We start from the raw sequence: 21,627 nt of genomic DNA, 5'->3' as shown, positions 1-21,627 counted from the left end.
GGTTGTCTTTTCGTTTTGTTTATGGTTTCCTTTGCTGTGCAAAAGCTTTGAAGTTTCATTAGGTCCCATTTGTTTATTTTTGTTTTTATTTCCATTTCTCTAGGAGGTGGGTCCAAAGGATCTTGCTGTGATTTATGTCATAGAGTGTTCTGCCTATGTTTTCCTCAAAGAGTTTGATAGTGTCTGGCCTTACATTTAGGTCTTTAATCCATTTTGAGTTTATTTTTGTGTATGGTGTTAGGGAGTGTTCTAATTTCATTCTGTTACATGTAGCTGTCCAGTTTTCCCAGCACCACTTATTGAAGAGGCTGTCCTTTCTCCACTGTATATTCTTGCCTCCTTTATCAAGGATAAGGTGACCATACGTGCGTGGGTTTATCTCTGGGCTTTCTATCCTGTTCCATTGATCTATATTTCTGTTTTTGTGCCAGTACCATACTATCTTGATTACTGTAGCTTTGTAGTATAGTCTGAAGTCAGGGAGCCTGATTCCTCCAGCTCCCTTTTTCTTTCTCAAGATTGCTTTGGCTATTTGGGGTCTTTTGTGTTTCCATACAAATTGTGAAATTTTTTGTTCTAGTTCTGTGAAAAATGGCAGTGGTAGTTTGATAGGGATTGCACTGAATCTGTAGATTGCTTTGGGTAGTAGCGTCATTTTCACAGTGTTGATTCTTCCAATCCAAGAACATGGTATATCTCTCCATCTGTTTGTATCACCTTTAATTTCTTTCATCAGTGTCTTAAAATTTTCTGCATACAGGTCTTTTGTCTCCTTAGGTAGGTTTATTCCTAGATATTTTATTCTTTTTGTTGCAATGGTAAGAGGGAGTGTTTTCTTAATTTTACTTTCAGATTTTTCATTGAAAGTAGAAATTTTAAAAGCAGTAGACATAGATGAAATCATCAGAATATTAGAATATTTGCTTAATCAGGAAATACCATCATTAGCTAGTACCTCAGGGCACAATATACACTTATTAAAAGATTCATTGTTAAATACTGGATGTCAATCCATTTTCCATGTGGTCTCCTTGACAATATCAAATTTTTTTGTAAATCTCTGGTCAACTATGATTGGACTATCAGTGCTTATATCTCATACTATGGCTGGTAAAGAGCTTGTCTCTTAAGTAAGAAATATCAAACCGGACTTTTACTTATTCTTTATTAATTATGAATTTAAGTATTATATCTGAACCATGGTTTTTCCTTCTTTCAGGAATCTTGAAAGTCACCCATGTTTCCAAATGTAGTATAGTTAAAACCAGATAATATAATTCATGAACCCACTTAGCATGGAACCATAAACTGTGCTGAAAAAAAAGCATAAAGCATGATGTGCTAAAAGCAAATAAATGAGATAAATATTTCCAGCTCCTCCACATTGTAAAGCTCCCATTCTTCCCTTTCTAGGGACTGATCCAGAACTTCATTTATTCATTCACTTATCCAATCAATATGCCACCTGGGTATGCAGCAGTGAATACACTGGACAAAAATTCTTTCTTCTTGAGGCTTTTATTCTAGTGGGGAAAGACAATAAACAGGATAAGTAAGCAATTTATATATATGTGTGTGTGTGTGTGTGTGTGTGTGTGTGTGTGTGTGTATATATATATATTGATATGGTATGATAAGGGCAATGGAAAAAAATAAATCATAGATGAGGGATCAGAGGTTCTGCCCTGGCCTAGTAGGGGAGTGTTATATTGGCCAAGCATGGGACTGGGAAGAGTGTTGGCCTGTTGGGATAGGGAGTGTGGTATTCAACGTAAGGAGTCCAGGGAAAGCCTCACAAGAAGGTAACATTAGAGCAGAGATTTGAAGGAGAAAACCATGCATTTAACTGGAAGAAGAATCTTAGTTCTGGAATGGGGATGCATATTCATATTCTGGGCTTCAGAAGTCTGGGTTTGGTCCCTGGGTGTTCCTTTAATTCCCAGAATCCATCGTATGTGCATTGACCTTCAGCCTAGGATTCCTAAAGGTCAGGTTCAACCACTGACCTCCCTTTGATGGGTAAATACTTCGTTGCTTGGGGACTTAAGGCTAAACCACCAGATGAGTTGTGTAATGTAGACATTTTCCCAGTTTCCAAATCTGCTCTTTGGGTCCATAACATTCACATACTGGTAATGAAGTCTTCCTTGAATGCCGGTCCATCCTCTGGCTATCTAACAACCTTCATTTCTTGCCATACACTCTTTCAAAATGTCCTCATATTCCAGGTAAACCAGAATAAGACACATTCGTTGCAAAATAGAGAGAAGTTCTTTCCAATCACTATATCCAGCTTCAAGCCCAGGAACTCTTAACAATGTTCCATATCTTTCTCTAGTGTTTTTCCTAATCCCATTTTAATAATCTATAGCCCCCAAAATAAATGGTAAGTGTAACTACCCCAAAACATCATATATACGATATTGGGCTAAAAGAAGAGAATGCATATTTATATGCATGACACAACAACAAAAAAGAAAACAGTACAGTCCATAGACTTTGTTTCTGTAACAGGTCATGAGGCCAGTAGTGATATTTATGATTTCCGTTTCTTATCTCCCTAATGAATTGGGGTTATTTGGCTGATGAGCTCAATCAACCAAGCTCATTTCTGAAGGATCTGAGTTCTTGGTGGTCTTGCATCCATAAGCTTGCAGTGATCTTCCATTAGCCTGGCGAGGTGGTCAAAAAAAGAGAGGGAGGTCTCTGTTTTATCCTATCAATCACCCCAGCCACTGCATTTTTTTTTTTTTTTTTTTTTTTTGCCTCCTTGCCTAGTGGCAGAAGGTAATCCAAATGATGAGGCAACAGTTTTCTAACTTCAGTTCAGTGAAACCATTATAGAAGCATTTCTCTTCCAAATTAGCAGATTCCAGAGTCTCAGTTACAGTAAATAAAACTTTTGCAAATTGATCTTTAGTCTTATTATATTTGAAAGGATGCCTCCCCTCCCTGCCTTTCTACCCTCAGTTCTTCTGGGATTTCTGCATCATATATGAAGGTCAAATGGTTAACTGTAAATTCTCTTCTGACTCCAAGACTCTAGGAATTTTAAATTTGTTTTAATTTGCTTAAATCTTGCGTTGAATGATACTGTGCTACTCTTCTATCTAATATACGTAGTACACTTCCTACCTATTGATATTTAAAGCCCATCCTGTCTGTGGAGTTTTTTGTGACTGCTTAATTTAAGCCCATGATGACTTCTTACATGTATACCTTTAGTGCTAGTTTCCATGTGTTTTTACAGTGCTTTCACAAATGTGAGTCTTGCATTCCTAACGGCTTGCAGTTCCAGAAATCCAAGATTTGCATGCTTTGTACTTCTTTTCCACTCCCTTTAGTGCCGAGCACCATGCTAGAAAAGAATAGTTGTTAAATCAATATTTGACTGTGGATTTGACTCTCAGACCATAAACCAATCTCAGCATTTTTCTTTGCTGAGATTTTTTTAAACAAAGCATAAAATCAAATTTATAAATAAATCAACTATACTTCAATTATAAATAAATAAACAAGTGCCCTTTGAAATCCCCATACCCCCTCCCCTCCATTGCCTTAGCTGCTTCTATTAGCAAGGGTCTGATTCAGAGCACTTTTATTGAGTGCCACTATGTACCAGGCACTTTCAGAAAGGTCATCTGGTTTAATCCTCACAAAAGTCCATGAGAAATAGATTAACTGTTAGAAACCAAGACTCAGAAAAAGTAGGTAATTTGCCAAAGGTCCCTCTAGTATGAGTGACAGAGCTGTAACTTGAACTCCGGTCTTCTACGCTGACTGCTTTTTTATTAAAGCACTTCGACTCTCAGAGTTTACCTCATTTCCCAGACATTAGTCACAGGGCTTCTCAGAGAATTTCCTCCTGCACTAAAGACATCATTTCTGGCTTTTTGCTAAGACAAGACAAGCAAAATGATAGATTATAGAATAATTTTAATAATGCATTCAAAATACCAAACTCACAGCACACTGTCTATCCTCAGTGAGAAAATTTTTTTTCTGTTTTGTCCAAGGGTCTAATAAAAATGATTATGCAAAATTAAAAACAATCTTTGATTTGCCTAAATGAAAATAAGAACCACAACTTCTAGCTCTCAGAACCAATAAAAGTTGTTTTCATTTTTAATTAAGTATGCTTAGCTTAAGTACATTTTCTCTTAAGGTGTAATGACTAAACCGTGATCATTTCCTTTTGTTTATTCATTTAAAGTGCAAATAAAAGCAGATAATCAATAGATCATAATCTAAAACTAGAGGATTTACAAGTTAATAAGCTTGAGTCAATAGATATTCCATACCGAAACCCTCAGTGCTGAACCTGACATAATTTGCTTTGCACTAAGCTGGTTGACTTAATGCTTTAATTTAATTCCAATATTACCTGAAAAATCCAAAGAAAAGGGGAAATTTTAAATCCTATTAAAATGTTTTCAAAACAACAACACAACTGCTTCAGTGTGCCACCAGCTTCTGCAGAAAACACCTGGGCTCTGATTGTTGATAACAGTTAACCCCTTTGGAGCCTGGCACAAATGAATTGTGGAAGACGGTCTACCTTTACAATATCTTTTCTTAGCCTCAAGTGTTATCAGTTTTTAGTCTTATAACATCTGCTTTTCCTGACTTGCAGGCAAACTATTGGCGTTGTGTTTATTTGGAAGCAAGTTTTCTATTCCCCTTGATTCCTCTTGAGATTATCATTCAGTCTGACATCCCATAAACCAGAACATTAAACAGGTCAGAGAGCAGAGGATGCCTTTCCTGGGTCCCTGGAAAGAAGAAATGAGACCCTCTCCATATGAAGAAGTAGCATAGGCTGGCTTCCACCTTCCAAAGTCTGGTGGGACTAATGGGGGTACATTCAAGGTTATAAGCCCAGACTCTATAGTCAGAAGGCCTCAACTCAAATCCTGGTTCTGTCCCTTATAATTATACGACCATGGACAATTTGCTTCATCTGTCTTTACATCTATTTCCTTATCTGAAAATGAGGATAAGAGCAGTGTCTATCTCATGAGGTTGTTTTAAGGATTAAACAATGTAATATACATTAGGCACTTGGAAAATGCCTGCTGTATAGCAAGCACTCAGTGTGATTAACCCTTGAGAAACTCTTTAGGAAAAGGATGAAAAAGTACACAGAACATATGCTAAGAATAACTTTGAAAGCAGCAGCAGCGCTGAATGTAGTGGTCAGATGTGTCTTTCGGCACTGTTTTGTGTGCACAGCCGAAGTCCTAATGTATTCCATTTGTTACCATCCTCACAACATCATCTGTGAGTTCTCAGTCTGGTTTTCATTTTGTGTTATCACTGGTCCCATTGTAGCCAGAGTGGCGGTATGTTTCGGCTGCCCTTTAACTAGACCAGCTTCAGCTTTCTCGTCCCATCGTTGTCGCCAAGAACAAGTCAGTTCACTTTGCTAAAATAAATGGGCTAGAAGTTGTGCACTGGCTTTTGACCATAGAGTACACTTTTCTATTCAGGAAGGATACTCAGAAAACAGAGAACAGAAAGCTCCTTGATTTTTATGGTGAACATTTGTTCACATTTCTCCATCTCTCTCTGAAATCACATGCATCTAAGTCTTACCATCAACGTAGGTGACAGTTGTTACATACTTGTTTCCTGTGCCTGCACGGACTTGATCAATGCCATTCACACTCCTGTCACTTCAGTTGAGCTATGTATGCTGTCGGTACTACACACGTTGAGTTTAATTGCCACTTAAAATGTCTTCAAAAAGATTACACCATGATTTCGCATTAAAATGAAAAGTTATTGTATAAACAGAAAGGCACAGAAGCAGCAGCTTAATATATAATTTAAAAAAAAAAACCTATACCCATGCAAGTCTAAAGGTGTCTTTCCACAAATATAAAACAAAAACTCCAAGTGTTAAAAAAGCATTGTATGTTCATTCAATTGGAAGTATTTTTTCCTTTCTTAGGTATACATAAAATAACAGTGTGTCTTGGATTCCTTCAAATTCAAGCATTCAAAGAAATGAGGTATATTCCATGACGAATTTATTTTACTAAAGTACAGTTGATTCACAATGTTGTGTTAATTTCTGCTGTACAGCAAAGTGATTCAGTTATACATATATATATATATATATATATATATATATATATATATATACACATTCTTTTTCATATTCTTTTCCATTGGTTTATCACAGGATATTAAATATAGTTCCCTGTGCTATACAGTAGGATGTTGTTGTTTATCCTTTCTATATATAATAGTTTGCACCTGCTAATCCCAAACTCCCAGTCCATCCATCCCCCACCCCCTCACCCTTGGCAACCACAAGTCTGTTCTCTATGTCTGTGAGTCTATTTCTATTTTGTAGATAAGTTCATTTGTGTTATATTTTAGATTCCACATATAAGTGATATTATATGACATTTGTGTTTCTCTTTCTGACTTACTTCACTTAGTATGATAATCTCTAGGTCTATCCATGTTGCTGCAATGGCATTATTTCATTCTTTTTTATGGCTCAGTAATATTCCATTGTGTATATATACCACATCTTCTTTATCAATTTATCTGTCAGTGGATACTTAGGTTGCCTCCATGTCTTGGCTGTTGTAAACAGTGCTGCTATGAACACTGGGGTACATTATCTTTTTGAATTATAGTATTCTCCAGATAAATGCCCAGAAGTGGGATTGCTAGAGCATACGGCAACTCATTTTTTAAGGAACCTCCATACTGTTTTCCATAGTGGTTACACCAATTTATATTCCCATCAACGGTGTAGGAGGATTCCCTTTTCTCCACACCCTCTCCAGCATTTGTTATTTGTAGATCTTTTAGTGATGGTTATTCTGACCGGTGTGAGGTGTTACCTCGTTGTCATTTTGATTTGCACCTCTCTAATAATTAGCACTTCTCTAATAATTAGCACTTCTCTGATGACCATTCTTTCATGTGCCTGTTGGCCATCTGTATGCCTTCTTTGGAGAAATGTTTGTTTAGTTATTCTGCCCATTTTTCTATTGGGTTGTTTTTTGTTGTTGTTGTTATTGAGTTGTATGAGCTGTTTATATATTTTGGAAATTAAGCCCTTACTGGTCATATCGTTTGCAAACATTTTCTCCCATTCTGTGGGTTGTCTTTTCATTTTGGTTATGGTTTCCTTTGCTGTGCAAAAGATTATAAGTTTGATTAGGTCCTGTTTGTTTATTTTTGCTTTTATTTCTATTGCCTTGGGAAACTGGCCTGAGAAAAGCTTGGTATGATTTATGTCAGAGAATCGGGTTTTTTTTTTGGTGTGGCATTGCCTAGATTATCAGTACAATAATGAATAGAGGGAATTCTGGCTTACCTGATTGTTATATTAATGGGAAGGTTTCTAAGGCTTTTATGTTAAATATGGGTTGGCCAAAAAGCTCGTTTGGGTTTTTTCGTAAACCGTTATGGGAAAACTCAAACGAACTTTTTGGCCAGCCCAATATAATTTACTGTATGGTTTTAGTAAATGTTTTTGATCAGACTAAGGATAATTTCTTCCATTTTCACCTGGCAAAGAGGTTTTATCATGAACGGGTGTTGAATTTTGTTAATTCTATTAAGATGATCATATGGGAATCAACTTTTCTAAGGGCTAAATCTTATACAGTCATGATATCTCTTTTAAATATATTGTTGGACTCTATTTGCTAATATTATGACTTTTTCATCTCATCTCAAGTGACTTTGGTCAACAGAAACACATTTTTCTTGTTATGTTCTTGTCCAATTTTGATATTTTCTTGATGACATGTCATGAGTTTGGTATGTGGCCCAGTTTACCTCTTTTCTGGAACCCTTTGTCTATACATAATATTATCTGTTACTTGCAGATTTAGTTAAAAGCAATAACAAAAAACTTCACTGGTAAAACTCTCTGGACCTGGGCCTTTTTGACGTAAGGGGCTGATTTAGGGCTTTATTTATTTTTATTTTAAGACTGATTAATATATTTGAGTACATTTGTTTAAGTTCTCCTATTTTTCTCGAATTGCCCACTTTATGTACACTTTCACATTTACTATCATAAACTGGTTCACATTTTCCTATTTCCAAGGATAACCTGGCCCATGAGGACTAAATGAGTATCTGCCATCCTAATACCCAAGACCCTCTGAAAAGTATCATTTTGAGTTTATTAGCACCAACCTCCCTTTGTAAATGTCCCATACTACCTAATGGTATGATTTATTCTTCATTGGAGAAAGACATTGTCTTTTTCAGCTCAGCCCCCAAAGTCAGGGTAAGAACACAAAAACGGTATCATATTCCATGCCCTATAGGTAAAAGCGAAAAATCATGCTCATTATTATATGATCCAGTTTATATATATATATATATATATATATATATATATATATATATATATATACACACATATATGTATATACATATATATGTAAATACGTTTCTAAAGACCAAATAGCTGACGTCAATAACAAGGAAGAATTTACTCAATTAGTCAATGCATATTTATCCAGTACCTACTAGGTCTTCACAGCAAACATTTACAAAGGTAGTGTTTATGGATTTAACCTAAAAGATCTACTTACATTCATAAGATGCTACGCCATTTTTCAAAATCATTCTCCATATATTCTCCATATAAGCCAGGGTACTATGCACTAAAAATACCTTGTGAGTTATTCAGTACTTTAGACTCAACCTTTTATTTATGCATAGCTTCCAGAATGTCTATTGAATATCTTATGCATAGAAGCATCTCTTAGATGCTTAGGATAATAATAAAACCTAGCACTTATTAAATTCCTACTGCATAACAGAAACTATTCTACAAGTTAACTCACTAAAACTTACAAACTGAAAAAGATAGGTACTATTACTATTCCTTTTTTACATATGAAGAAACCAGAGTAAAGCAAGGTTAAGAAACAGTCCTGACGCGAAGCGTTTCGTTCACTTTGCAGTGGGAAGACAAACAAGTGAACAGACAGATGTAATACAGTAGAAGATCCATTAATAAAGGAAGTAGATCTGTGAATAAATTCAAACCCATTCTCTGTCACACGGAGCAATGCTTTTGACGAAGAAATTTGGGACAACTTGTTTCAAACAAATAATTTGAATTGAAAAGAGTGTGTACATATGAGTTGGGAATCTCAAGTTCAATTGCAAATCTAGTGTTGATGGATTGTAGGACCTTGTACAGGTAATTTAGGCCGTTTGGATTTTAGTTTCAACTACAAAATTAGCCTGTTGGAGTAGAATCCAGTTATAATTTTTTGACTCTTTACCCTTAATTAAAAGTTTTACTAATAGGACTTATGTATACATGGATATTTCATATTGAATCACAAGTACTATGAGTGTGTCTATCAAAAGTTGGAAATATAAGACTCCTCCCTTCACTGCATAAAAGTTCAAACAAATCTTTGATTAATCTTTAATTGGAACTGTCAGTTAAAGCCAAGTATAATGCAGTTAAGTGGTACAGTATAGTTCGTGAACCCCTTAGAGTCCCAGAAACGTTTTCAGGGATCTGCCAGGTCAAAAATATTTTCATAATAATATGAAGACATTATGTGTCTTTTTCACTCTCATCCCCTCACAGGTGTACAGTGGAGTTTTCCAGAGGCTACATTATGTGTGATGATGCTTTTTCTCTGCTGGCTAACAGAATATGTGCTTCTGTGTTCTTTTCCTTTAATACTTTCTCAATTTTAATTTTTTATATAGCAAATATTGGTAGATATAAATCACAGAAACAAAAGCTTTTGGGAATCCTCTATTATTTTTAAGAAGTAGGGGTCCTGAGAATAAAACATTAGGACCACTGATGCAGTTGACAAGAACATTTGAAGTCAATATAGTACAGGAGTAAAAGCATAACCCTGCCACTTACTAGAACTGTGACTCTGGGCAAGTTACTTATCTAAGCCTCAGTTTCCTTATCTGTAATGTTACCACCCTCAGAACTTTGTTGTGAAGATGAAATGAGATTATGCATGTAAAGTCCTTTTTACACCAGGTCTGACACAGTAAAAGCAAAAACTTTTATCAAAAATAATGATCCTGTCTTAGAAAGGATACACAAGAAAATGGTAAACTGATAACTTTTGTTACCATTGGGCAGGGAACTTGTCATTGTATCCTATTCACATGGAAGTCGCAATTTATCAAAAGTAACGATTTAATGAAAACTCTAAAAATTTTTTTTAATTACCTTGTTCCTAATAGATAAAGGCCTTGTTCATTTCTGATGAAATTTTATCTCTGAAAAGAGCATTGACCATCAATGATGGTAGCTCTTAGTATATGCATTGTTTTGCTGTGGAGACTACAGCCAACTGCAAGTTAATTGGCTGATACCCAAGCATACCTGTATCACTTTGCCGCACACAGAATTTTAGCTAACCTAGTTTCCACATGCAAAGTGAAAAGGAAGTCCTGATTTCTAAAAAATAGTATACATCATCAGTCTCTCTCTTGTTATTAGAGAATTCCCAACAGTATACACACATGCTCTAGCATCTCCCTTGTTTTTTAAATGTGATCCCACAGGCCCCTCCAGCTACCATCCTATTTCCCTGATCTCCTTCACAGCCACACTTCTCAGAAGACTTATGTTACTATTCTGTTCCTACTTCTATACATCTGGTTGTCCCTTCCTCCCACTCCAACGGATTTCTGCTGGCTCTACTTCCAAAGTATAAGTCCACTCAGTTAAGTTTCATCTCTGCCATTATCACACTACTCCAAGCCACTATCAGCCCTCCCTGGACTTCTGCAAAAGCCACTCCCTGTTGACCCCCATTATCTACTGAATTGTGTTCCCCCCAAATTCATATGTTGATCCCCTAACCCCCAATGTGACTTTATTTAGAAATAGGACTATAGGGAAGTAATTAAGGTTAAATGAGGTTGTAAGAGTGGGGCCCTAATCTGATAGGACTGGTGTCCTTATAAGAAGAGGAAGAGACACAAGAGATCTCTCCCTCTCTCCATGTGCACAGAGAGCAAAGCCACGTGAGGACACAGCGAGAAGGCAGCAGTCTACAACCAGGAAGAGAGCCCTCACCAGAAACCCTGATGGCACTGTGATCTGGGTGTTCTAGCCTCCAGACTGCAAGAATATAAATTTCTGTTTTTAAGCCAGTCTGGTATTTTTGTTATGGCAGCCTGAGTAGACTAATACAACCCCTACATATATTTTTCACACAGCAGCCATAGTGATCTTCTTTAATTTATTTATTTTTATTGAAGTACACTTGATTTACAATGTTGTGTTAGTTTCAGGTGTACAGCAGAGTGATTCAGATATATAGATATATAGATATATAGATGTGCTTTTTCAGATTCTTTTCCACTGTAGGTTATTACAAGATATTGAATATAGTTCCCATGCTATACAGTATATCCTTGCTGATTATCAATTTTATATATAGTAGTGTGTATATTTTAATCCCAAACTCCTAATTTATCCCTCCTCACTACCTTTACCCTTTGGTAACCATAAGTTTGTTTTCTATGTCTGTGAGTCTGTTTCTGTTTTGTAAATAAGTTTAGTTGTACCATTTTTTAGATTCCACATATGTGATATCATATAATATTTGTCTTTGTCTGACTTACTTCACTTAATACAATAATCTCTAGGTCCATCCATGTTGCTGCAAATGGCATTATTTCATTCTTTTTATGTCTGAGTAATATTCCATTTTATATATATATATATATATACATATATATATATATATATATATATATATATATTCCACATCTTCTTTATCCATTCATCTATCCATGGACATTTAGGTTGTTTCTGTGTCTTGGCTATTGTAAATAGTGCTGCTATGAACACTGGGGTGCCTGTAGCTTTTTGAATTAGAGTTTTCTCCAGATATATGTGCAGGAGTGGGATTGCTGGATCATATGGTAACTCTGTTTTTAGTTTTTGAAGGAAGAATGATCTCTTTAAAACCTAAATCAAATTGTGTCACTCCCTTGCTTAAAGGCCTTCAATAATTTTCCATTGAAATTAGCATCAGACTCTAACTCTTATCTTGGCCTGAAAGCTATCCACCATCTGGCACCTGCCCATCACTTTGACCATACCTCAGGTCATCCTCCCTCACAGGCCTCACTCACACTAACTTCTCTCTGCCAGCAAAAATCTCAAGCTCATCCTTCTGCCTAAAAGTTCCCCCTGGGGCTTCCCTGGTGGCGCAGTGGTTGAGAGTCCTCCTGCCGATGCAGGGGGCGCGGGTTCGTGCCCTGGTCCGGGAAGATCCCACATGCCGCGGAGCGGCTGGGCCTGTGAGCCATGGCCAGTAAGCCTGCGAGTCCGGAGCCTGTGCTCCGCAATGGGAGAGGCCACAGCGGTGAGAGGCCCGCATACCGCAAAAAAAAAAAAAAAAAAGTTCCCCCCTGGTTTTTCACATGGTTTCTTCTGTAGTCTTGCCTACATGGAACTTCCTCAAGGATCTTCACCCACCTTTCTTAAACCAAGACTCAGTCTTCCCTACCACCTAAAAAACACTAGTTCATCACTCTAATTATTTCCTTCATAATTTGTCACAGCTTCTAATTCTCTGTCTCTCTCTCTCTCTCTCACCCACTCACTCCCTCTCTCTCCATTTTCTTGTATAAATGTAGGACTCCTTACTTTTTCCCTCCTTACAATGTAAGACTCAGGAGGGTATGTCCTTGTCTCCCGTGCTTTCTGCTGTGTCCTCAGAGCTTAGGAGGGTGCCTAGTACACAGGAAACCTTCAATAAATATGTGTTTAATCAAGGACTGAATAAACATAAGACTGGCTGGAATTAATGAAATTCTGTTCAATGCAGTTTAGTACAGTTTTACTAGTATTGCCATAAAATAGATTGCCAGAGTGGAATTGCTGGGTCACAGAGTATGCACATTTTTAATTTTGATAGATCAGAAGGACTGCTTTTTAATATTTAGTGTGACTGATTTGCCACTTTAAAATTTAATTAGCACAAATTTAATTTTTTTTTCCTCTTCTCCTTTGAAAAATGAGCCATTTCAAAACCTTTCTTTTTTCTCCCCCATGTTTTTATGGTAACTGAGGCTTCATCGTTCATTTGCAAAAACCCTAGCTTTTGTTTTATATTGACAGATTAAATTGATAGAGCCCATTTATCTATAAAGAAAACTTCTGTGAGTTGAATCTTCTTGTTGCACTGACCCCCCCATTACAAAATGAATGATGTACTTCAATGAGAGAAGAAAATACCCCCTTTTTCACATGTCATTCTTCTTCTCTGAATGTAGATATTTGTGGAAGACACGAAAGTACACACAGCACTAACACATGAAAACTCTAAGCTGAACATTTTAAATTTGAAATTTACAATTGTTACAACAGATGACCCCCGACTAATCAGTTATGTAACAATACATATCACAATTACTTGACGGGAGGATATGCATTTATACTTTCTTGAAACCTTTCCAATTGAGCCCTCTGACATCAGTTAGAACCCAGAGCTAGGAATGCTTTCACACTTGTTTGAACTTTTGAATTAGCTTCATTCTATTTTGTTGTCATCAACAGTATCCCTAAACTTTTCCAGCTGCCTTCTAGCTGTTTGATGTGTATAAAGTATAAGGGTATGGATGGTTCCACACAAACATGTCCCCACTACCAGCAAAAACCATAAACCAGGTACATGTGATTCAGGACAGAGGACAGTATAATTGTCTTCAATTCAGTCCAGCTGTTATAATCCCCACCTTGAGTTCAATCAAAAGACAAACACTGTGCAAAGAATAATTTCAAATTTTGAAATGGATCAAATATTCAATAAAATTTTTTTAAAATCTTATTCCTTTTTTAAATGTTATCATGTTTTAATTTATAGGAGAAGAAATTTTGTCTCTGAAGATTATGAGCTGAACAGGCACACATTTGGCCTAATTATATACAGTTGAGGAATAATGGCTTCCACCTCTTTGTACAACTGCCGTAGTCACTCATGTATATCTGTGACCATGGGCATATTTTTTTTCTTTTTGCGGTACGCAGGCCTCTCACTGTTGTGGCCTCTCCCATTGCGGAGCACAGGCTCCGGATGCGCAGGCTCAGCGGCCATGGCTCATGGGCCCAGCCGTTCCGCGGCATGTGGGATCTTCCTGGACCGGGGCACGAACCCGTGTCCCCTGCATCGGCAGGAGGACTCTCAACCACTGCGCCACCAGGGAAGCCCCATGGGCATTTTTATGTTAACATTATTTACAATGTTCCAATTGTAAATTTACAATGTATAGCATATCTATTTTTTCTCTTTTTTTTAATTGAAGTATAGTTGATTTATAATGTTGTGTTAGTTTAAGATATGCAGCAAAGTGATTCAGATATATATACATGTATTCTTATACATATATATGTATTCTTTTCAGATTCTTTTCCCTTATAGGTTATTTAAAAATATTGAGTAGATTTCCCTGTGCTATACAGTAGGTCCTTGCTGGTTATCTATTTTATATACAGTACTGTGTATATTTTAATCCCAAACTCCTAATTTACCCTTGTTGTTCATCTATTTTATATTTAGTAATTTGTATCTGCTAATCCCAAACTCCTAATTTATTCTTCCCTGCCTCCCTTTCCCCTTTGGTAACTATAAGTTTGTTTCCTCTGTCTGCGAGTTTATTTATGTTTTAAGTTCATTTATATCTTATTTTTTTTAAGATTCCACGTATAAGTGATACCGTATGATATTTGTCTTTCTCTGTTTGGTATACTTCACTTAGTATAATAATCTCTAGGTCCCTCCATGTTGCTGCAAAATCTTATTCCTAAGAAAATACTCTCCTATTACCTTTTACATATGACAGTCTATACTTTATTGGCTGAATAATAATTGAATGAATGAATTCATCTTAACAGATTTATTATTTTATCAGTCACTAACCATGACCTACACCATGACAGGCAAAATTTAAACGTTCTTCCATTATTCCTTCAGATTTCATGGTAGAGTTCTGTTGTTCATTGTTTCCTAACAAATGTAATCCAGAACCTTTAGGGTGACATTCACAGCCCTGTCCAATCTTACCACCAGTCTCTTCCCTTCCTTAATCCCCACTATTGCCCTGTATCCACAACCCTTCAGCTACGTTCAACTCTTAGCTCTTTTCCGAATGTATCCTGCATTTTTTCCTTCTGTTCTTTCTTCCAATCCCTCACACATTTTCATCTACTCAAACTCTACATCTTTCCTGTCCTACATCAGATGCCAGCGAAGTTTTCCCCAGCCCCTCACCTTCTTTCCCAATTAGAAGTATCTATCTCTTCAGTATTTCCCTGATTTCCCTGGCGCTCAGTATAGCATCTACTACATTCTGAATTGTGTGCATCTGTATATATTGTTGATCTGCTCTATTAGATTAAAAGCTCCTAAGCATCAAAAGCCTGTGCTCAGGCTTCCCTGGTGGCGCAGTGGTTGGGAGTCCGCCTGCCGATGCAGGGGACGCGGGTTCGTGCCCCGGTCCGGGAGAATCCCACATGCCGCGGAGCGGCTGGGCCCGTGAGCCATGGCCGCTGAGCCTGCGCGTCCAGAGCCTGTGCTCCGCAGCAGGAGAGGGCACAACAGTGAGAGGCCCGCGTACCGCAAAAAAAAAAAAAAAGCCTGTGCTCTCCATCTCGTATCCCCACACCAACTTTTCTGAATCTTGTACATATCAGATGCTCAAAAGGGTTTAAAGAATTGAATGGAGCTGCTGGCCGACAATACTAAATGTTTCCCCTGACCATTTTGGCAACTCTGTCTTGCCACTTAGCAACGCCACCTAACATAGACACGCTGTTCACACGCATGATAGTAGATCATGAACCCAAAGGGTGTTTTCTTCTACCTTTCTTGTACTGTCAGTCGATCTTTCATTCTGGAGCAACTCTATGTGTATGTGTGTGTCATCAAAAAATGTCTTCTTTGTCCCACCAGCCAGGAGCTCTGTAGACAGAGATGGCATTTTATACTGACCCATAAAGTCAGTATACACGTGAAATCAGTGGAAATTTTCTGACTGTGTTAACATTTTGCAGGCTTGGAAGTCCATGCTTAGATAACCATGGATAAGCACTTAAGGTTGATATTTGGGGATGGGTAACAAAGAGCATTTCTGTATTAAGACTGATTGGATTTTTACAAAATAAGTACTAGATAGAAATATGTTGATGAACTTTTGGAGAACTCAAAAATTAACTTTATGAATGGGAAGGAATATAGATTGACAATGCCTCAAATTATTTGGCTTTCAGAAATCTAGAAAAATATTTTGTGTTGATTTTTTAGGTACTAAAATATGTAAAAGTCATCCAATTGACTGGATGTACGCGGCTCAAAGCCATGAATTTCAGGTGATGCTAAATGGGAACTTTTCTTATTTCTCGTGTTTCAGTGGTAACTAAACCAGAAGCTTGTCAATAACCAGTCCTTTATTTTATCATTATGACAAGATAAACTGTGACTTACGATAAAACGGAGACGCAGCATCCAAGTGGTTCAACTGAAGAAAACAAAAGTAAATATATTTAAATCTAGATTTCCCTGAAGTTCTCTGTGCAAAATAAGCAAACTTTCAATATGAGGTATTCTCTGGGTCTTGGCATTCGTGAGAATTAAGGAGGCAAAGGAATCCTACAACTGGGTTAGGATTTATAAGCCAAGAGTCACCCATTTTTAAATACGGAGCCCAAGATAAGGGGTGAAGCCAGAAGAAACCCCATTGGCTGGAAATGAAGTTGATGGTGACCAGGAAGATTAACCCCTTCCAAATGCAGTAAGCACACATAAGACTCTGTTGATGAACACAGCAGTGCCGAGACATCACTGTTTTAGTTCATTACCAGGAGCAGGGTAAAAAGAGTCCTTAGGGCCAAGGTAAATGGGTTCAGTGAAAATGCACCTTAAAGACCAGAGGGAAGGCTCTGGAAACTGCTGGATCATCAGATCAATGGACTCAAAGATGACTAAGTTAGGTTGCTTTATGCAGTTTAAACATTTGTGCAGGGAGTCTCCCCATGCAGCCTTTTATTGACAGCTACAGATCAATGGTAATTTTTGATCATTTTCAACCTACATAAACCTATTGACCCCATGGCCACCTTTGGGGCACTTCAAGTAATCAAAAATAATCAGAGGAGATGGTGTAAAATTGTCTGACTGCCAAAGACTCCAAGTAGTTTCACATGCCCCCAGGAGCAGAGTTGAGAGGTTAAAGTGTAGTTCACATTGCCAGCAGAACCTCAACTGGCGGAGTGTTCCAGAGAGTCTTGTCTTTATGTCTCATTAAAGGACCCACTGATCTGTATGTATGAGATTGCAGAGAACGAATTATTCCTGTTTTCCTTTGTTGAGTCATTCTTTTCTTCGGCTGCCTAACAGAACTGGTTAATATACTTTTAGAATTAAAAATAAATTAGCAATATTATGTGGCTGTAGACATGGACAGGACAAAGACAAAAGGGAAGAAGGTATAAGTTAGGTAGCCCAAAGGTCAGGGATAACAAATATATATATATATATATATATATATATATATATATATATATCTCAAAAGAATCAGTAGGACAGAAAAGGGAAATAACAAACAAAACAATGACAATGAAAAGAAATCTTATTGAATTAAGATAATCTCCAGAGGGAAGGAAGAAAAGGGGCAGCAGCGGAGCGAAAAGAATGAAGTTTTTAATGAGGACTTTCCCAGTCAGTGGGACAGAATGCTCCGTCCCCAAAGGAAGGAATGGAATCCAAATCACGTAAGGTCAACAGGGCTCAAGCAAATATTCTGAATTTAAGGAAAATCACAAGTAACTGAGTAAACAAACAAGACTCAACCTAATCCATAGAGTGAACTGTGCCCAGATTTTACAGTTGGTTTCTAAAATAGTGAACTCTGGGGTTAGATATCCATTCAGGGAAGAATAATATAAAGGATTTCCTAAAATGTCAAAGGATAAATCGGTTAGGGATTGTCTTGCCATTGTGAAGTTTTCTTTATTTTTTATGTGGACTTAACTAAATATTGACAAAAAGTATGGCTATCACTGAGGTTTATTTAAAGCATGCGTGTGTGTGTTGTAGTTTTGCAGAAATAACAAGTTGACATAATATGGGAACTTGTCTCAGTATAAATTTATGATAGAAAAATTCTCCTTCACGTTTCCTGTACATTTATGATATGTGATTATTTCTATATTTTAAGAAGATATATAGACCAAATTAAGCAAAACAACGGTTGTAATCACCTTTTGTAGGAGTCTACATGTAAACATTTCTGTGTCAGGCAGGCGTGAACTTCAACTTGAGACCTGCGGGTCATATTTCCACATTCATTGGTGGAGGTTTTGAAGCCAGAACATTTTCAGTACTTCTGCTTTCACGGATCTGGCTATAAATGTTTATTAAAAGAATCTATAATGAAATCAGTTTTGTTATTTTTTAAATGGCGGCCTGGAGTGTGTTGGATGACTGAATGTCAGTTAATCATTGAGCACTCATGGCACCGAAAGTGCTTGATAGTATTGCCATCTAGGGGCTGAATGGAATTCTCAGCTCTGAAATAAACTGTAATTGAGCAGGTGCTGCTATGCACAATATACGTATGTTTTTGCATTACAGCCCACATGCTTTTCGTGTTTCTTATGACAAAAGCTATCTCTAAATGTCCCCCAGCAGCCTACCTTTTTTCATATATAATCTGTTAGAGGTGATCACTGTTTGCTTTGGAGCTGATGCTTTTTTGGCATCTACTACTGAATATTCTGAACAAAGAATGGTTCTTTTTTGCATTATTAATCTTGCCCGTGTTTGCCCTATTTCCACAGAAAAGGAATCATTTATCAGAAAAGAATGTTTGTAATCGGGACTTGTAGCATATTCAACTTTAATATTCACTATGGTCATTCTATTTCTGTGCTGTATTTATCTAAAAGACCAATCCAGTGTTGTTGGAGAAATAAGTTTTAAATATTTATGATCTAACTTTTAATATTTTAAAAAAGAGAAATTAGTATTTCTGTATACTTTTTTTCAGAGCCTGGTCGCTTAGCAAATGTTTAAATATTAAAAGATTTCAAGAGTTCAGCCTGTAATATCATAATAGGACCTTACTGAAACAGGAAAATTGACTTTACAAGTTTTTGATAAGTAAAGGAAATTATATTTCCCCTGCTTGTGTTTAACACATAATAAGAAACATTAACTAATAGAAACTTATAAAACTTACAACCAAGAATGTGGGGGAATGGTGTCAAAAATTATTTCTATGGTGTGTTTTGGTTTCGTCTAACCAGTTTTTTTGGAAAGTGGTTCAGTTGGATTTTGCCACCTGGTTTTAGATTTTATTCAAAATGAGATTTGGATTCCCTCAAATTAAAAAGAATTTCCGTACACATAACTTTGTCTGGTGCTTTCGGGTACTGCTCTCAGAAATAACTTTCTCTTCTTCATCTCATCTTCCTCTTCCTGTGCCCACCAAGAAAAGGACAATTGAAGATGATCTGTCACATTTAAGTGTCAAATAAACCAAAGCTGACCTCACATACCATTAAGTGTATATATCCTAGTAAACCAGTAAAAACTTCTTTGTGATTATTCACGTCCAATGGATATGGTACACAACAGAAAGTGTCTGTGTGTGTTTACCTATACATACATTACTGGTCCACTTGCAGACATAATTCCTATCTGTAAACAGACACTTCCATCCAGCCCAGATGTAGAAAGAGCACCCTGGGCTCTTTCAAAACATTAGGATTCTTAGGTCCAGTTTAATTATGCAAAATATGGTTAGTGCTGCTGTCCAAGCAGGAAAAAAACGAATTATGCTATCATTTTTTTTTCTTTTAAATTAACAAAGACCAAATACTCAAAGCCTAGCTAACAATTAGTTTTGGTAAATTTCAGAGCTTTAGTTAGGATGTTTTTAACAAATGAGAATATTTTCACGTTGATATTAATAGTAGACTGCCCTCAGGGTGCTTGTGCATCTATAGTTCAGTTGGCTTATTGTTGTTTCCTTGTGTTTGTTTTATTGTCTTTGTAAAAGGTAAATACACACCAAGAGAATGAGAGAGGGGGGAGATGGGGAGAGTCTTATGTAAAAAATAGTGTCGGGGTTTAATGAGAGAGAATTAGCGTTGCTCAGGTTCAATTTCCAAATCCTTAAGATTATTCCATTCTCTGCCACTCACCTTGGTACCACTGATTTCCATCATGAAATCATGCTACACTGACCTGAGACATCATAGATTTTTTTTATTGCTTTTGTAATATATTGCATCCCTTGGGTCGCAAGCTCTGAAAAGGCAAGGATCCTATCTGATCCAAGCTGTGTGTGTGTGTGTGTGTGTGTGTGTCTGAAATCACACAACATTAGGTAATATATTTAGCATGTGAAGAACAAGAAAAAACCATATTGTTTTCTTAATAATTCAAATCTCTGTTGTGATATTTCTGCTGTCATTGGTGAGGCGTCTTGGCCAAAGAATGACCTTCCAGCAATTGGTAGCTGTTTCCAAAAGGAAACTAAACTGTTCATTTTCTTCCAGGGGACGAGCCATCAAGCCCACCTGTTCGGCTTAGAACCCTTCACCGCATATCACATTAGCGTTGTGGCCACAAACCAGGCGGGAGAAGTTTCAAGCCCCTGGACTCTGGTTCGAACCCTAGAATCTTCCCCCAGTGGACTGAGCTACTTTACGGTGGAGCAGAAGGAGAACGGCCGGGCATTGCTACTGCGGTGGTCAGAGCCTGTAAGAACCAATGGTGTGATTAAGGTAATGTCTACCCTGAATATGCGATCATGTTTGGTATTCTACAGATAAATAGATGAGCCCTGACATGCCATCAGGTCACTGTGGGAAAACTCCCTTCACAGTCTGGTTAATTCTTCTTGATAGTTCCTCCAGGCGCTTAATCATAGATCAGAGAAAACTAGCTCACACGTGTTAAGCTTCCTATGAACCCAACGCTGTCTAAGTGCTCTCTATGGATTATCTCATTTAATCCGCACATCAGCCCTACTCTGTAGGTACCACTAAACCTCACTGGGCACATAAAGGCTAAATCACTGTCTGAGGCTAAACAACATTGCGACAACCGAATTGGGATTTGAAGCCAGGTAGTCACACCAAAACGGAACTCTAAATGACCATGTTCCTAGTGCCTCCCGAATTGTCCTTCCCAGCTCTTTGCTTAAGCTTTGCCTGATTTGCACTTTGAGCAGAGCTCACTCATCAGGAAACAGGAAGCCCCGCATGTCTGCTAAGTCCACGATGTCCCTATGTAGCCATGAGCAGCAGTCTTACTAATGTCACATCGAACCTCAGCTTCACCAGTCTGTGAGCGCCCAAATAAGGTTTCCATTATCATCCACATTTTGATGCTTTGAACCATCACCCACATAAGAGGCAGCATCATCACCCTTCTGATGTTCTTCTCCAAGGCTGCTGGCAACTCAGCTGTCCGTCTATTACTGCCTCTGCCTCTAGTCTCCTCTGGCCCTGGACCACCACTCAGGCCCTCATCAATCACCTCGTGCAGGCTGGGACTGCCACCCCCTGCAGATGCTGTAGACACTCTGCCTCTCCTTTACCGCTCCCTCTCAAGGTGG

General features: G+C 37.5%; 1 protein-coding gene across 1 annotated transcript in view; it reads left to right on the top strand.

Moving 5' to 3' along the window:
- The window catches only part of USH2A (usherin), a 774,017-nt gene that overhangs the window by 672,480 nt on the left and 79,910 nt on the right, over positions 1–21,627 (top strand). The window contains exon 61 of the mRNA XM_027122185.1: positions 20,564–20,791. Coding sequence (XP_026977986.1) covers positions 20,564–20,791 — 228 coding nt within the window. The remainder of the gene's footprint in view (positions 1–20,563; positions 20,792–21,627) is intronic.

Source organism: Aethalodelphis obliquidens, unplaced genomic scaffold (assembly GCF_003676395.1).
Source record: "Aethalodelphis obliquidens isolate GAN/ISIS:26980383/991018 unplaced genomic scaffold, ASM367639v1 scaffold24, whole genome shotgun sequence".
NCBI lineage: Eukaryota > Metazoa > Chordata > Mammalia > Artiodactyla > Delphinidae > Aethalodelphis > Aethalodelphis obliquidens.
Note: the sequence above shows the minus strand (reverse complement) of the source record. Positions and strands in the feature narration are given on the sequence as shown.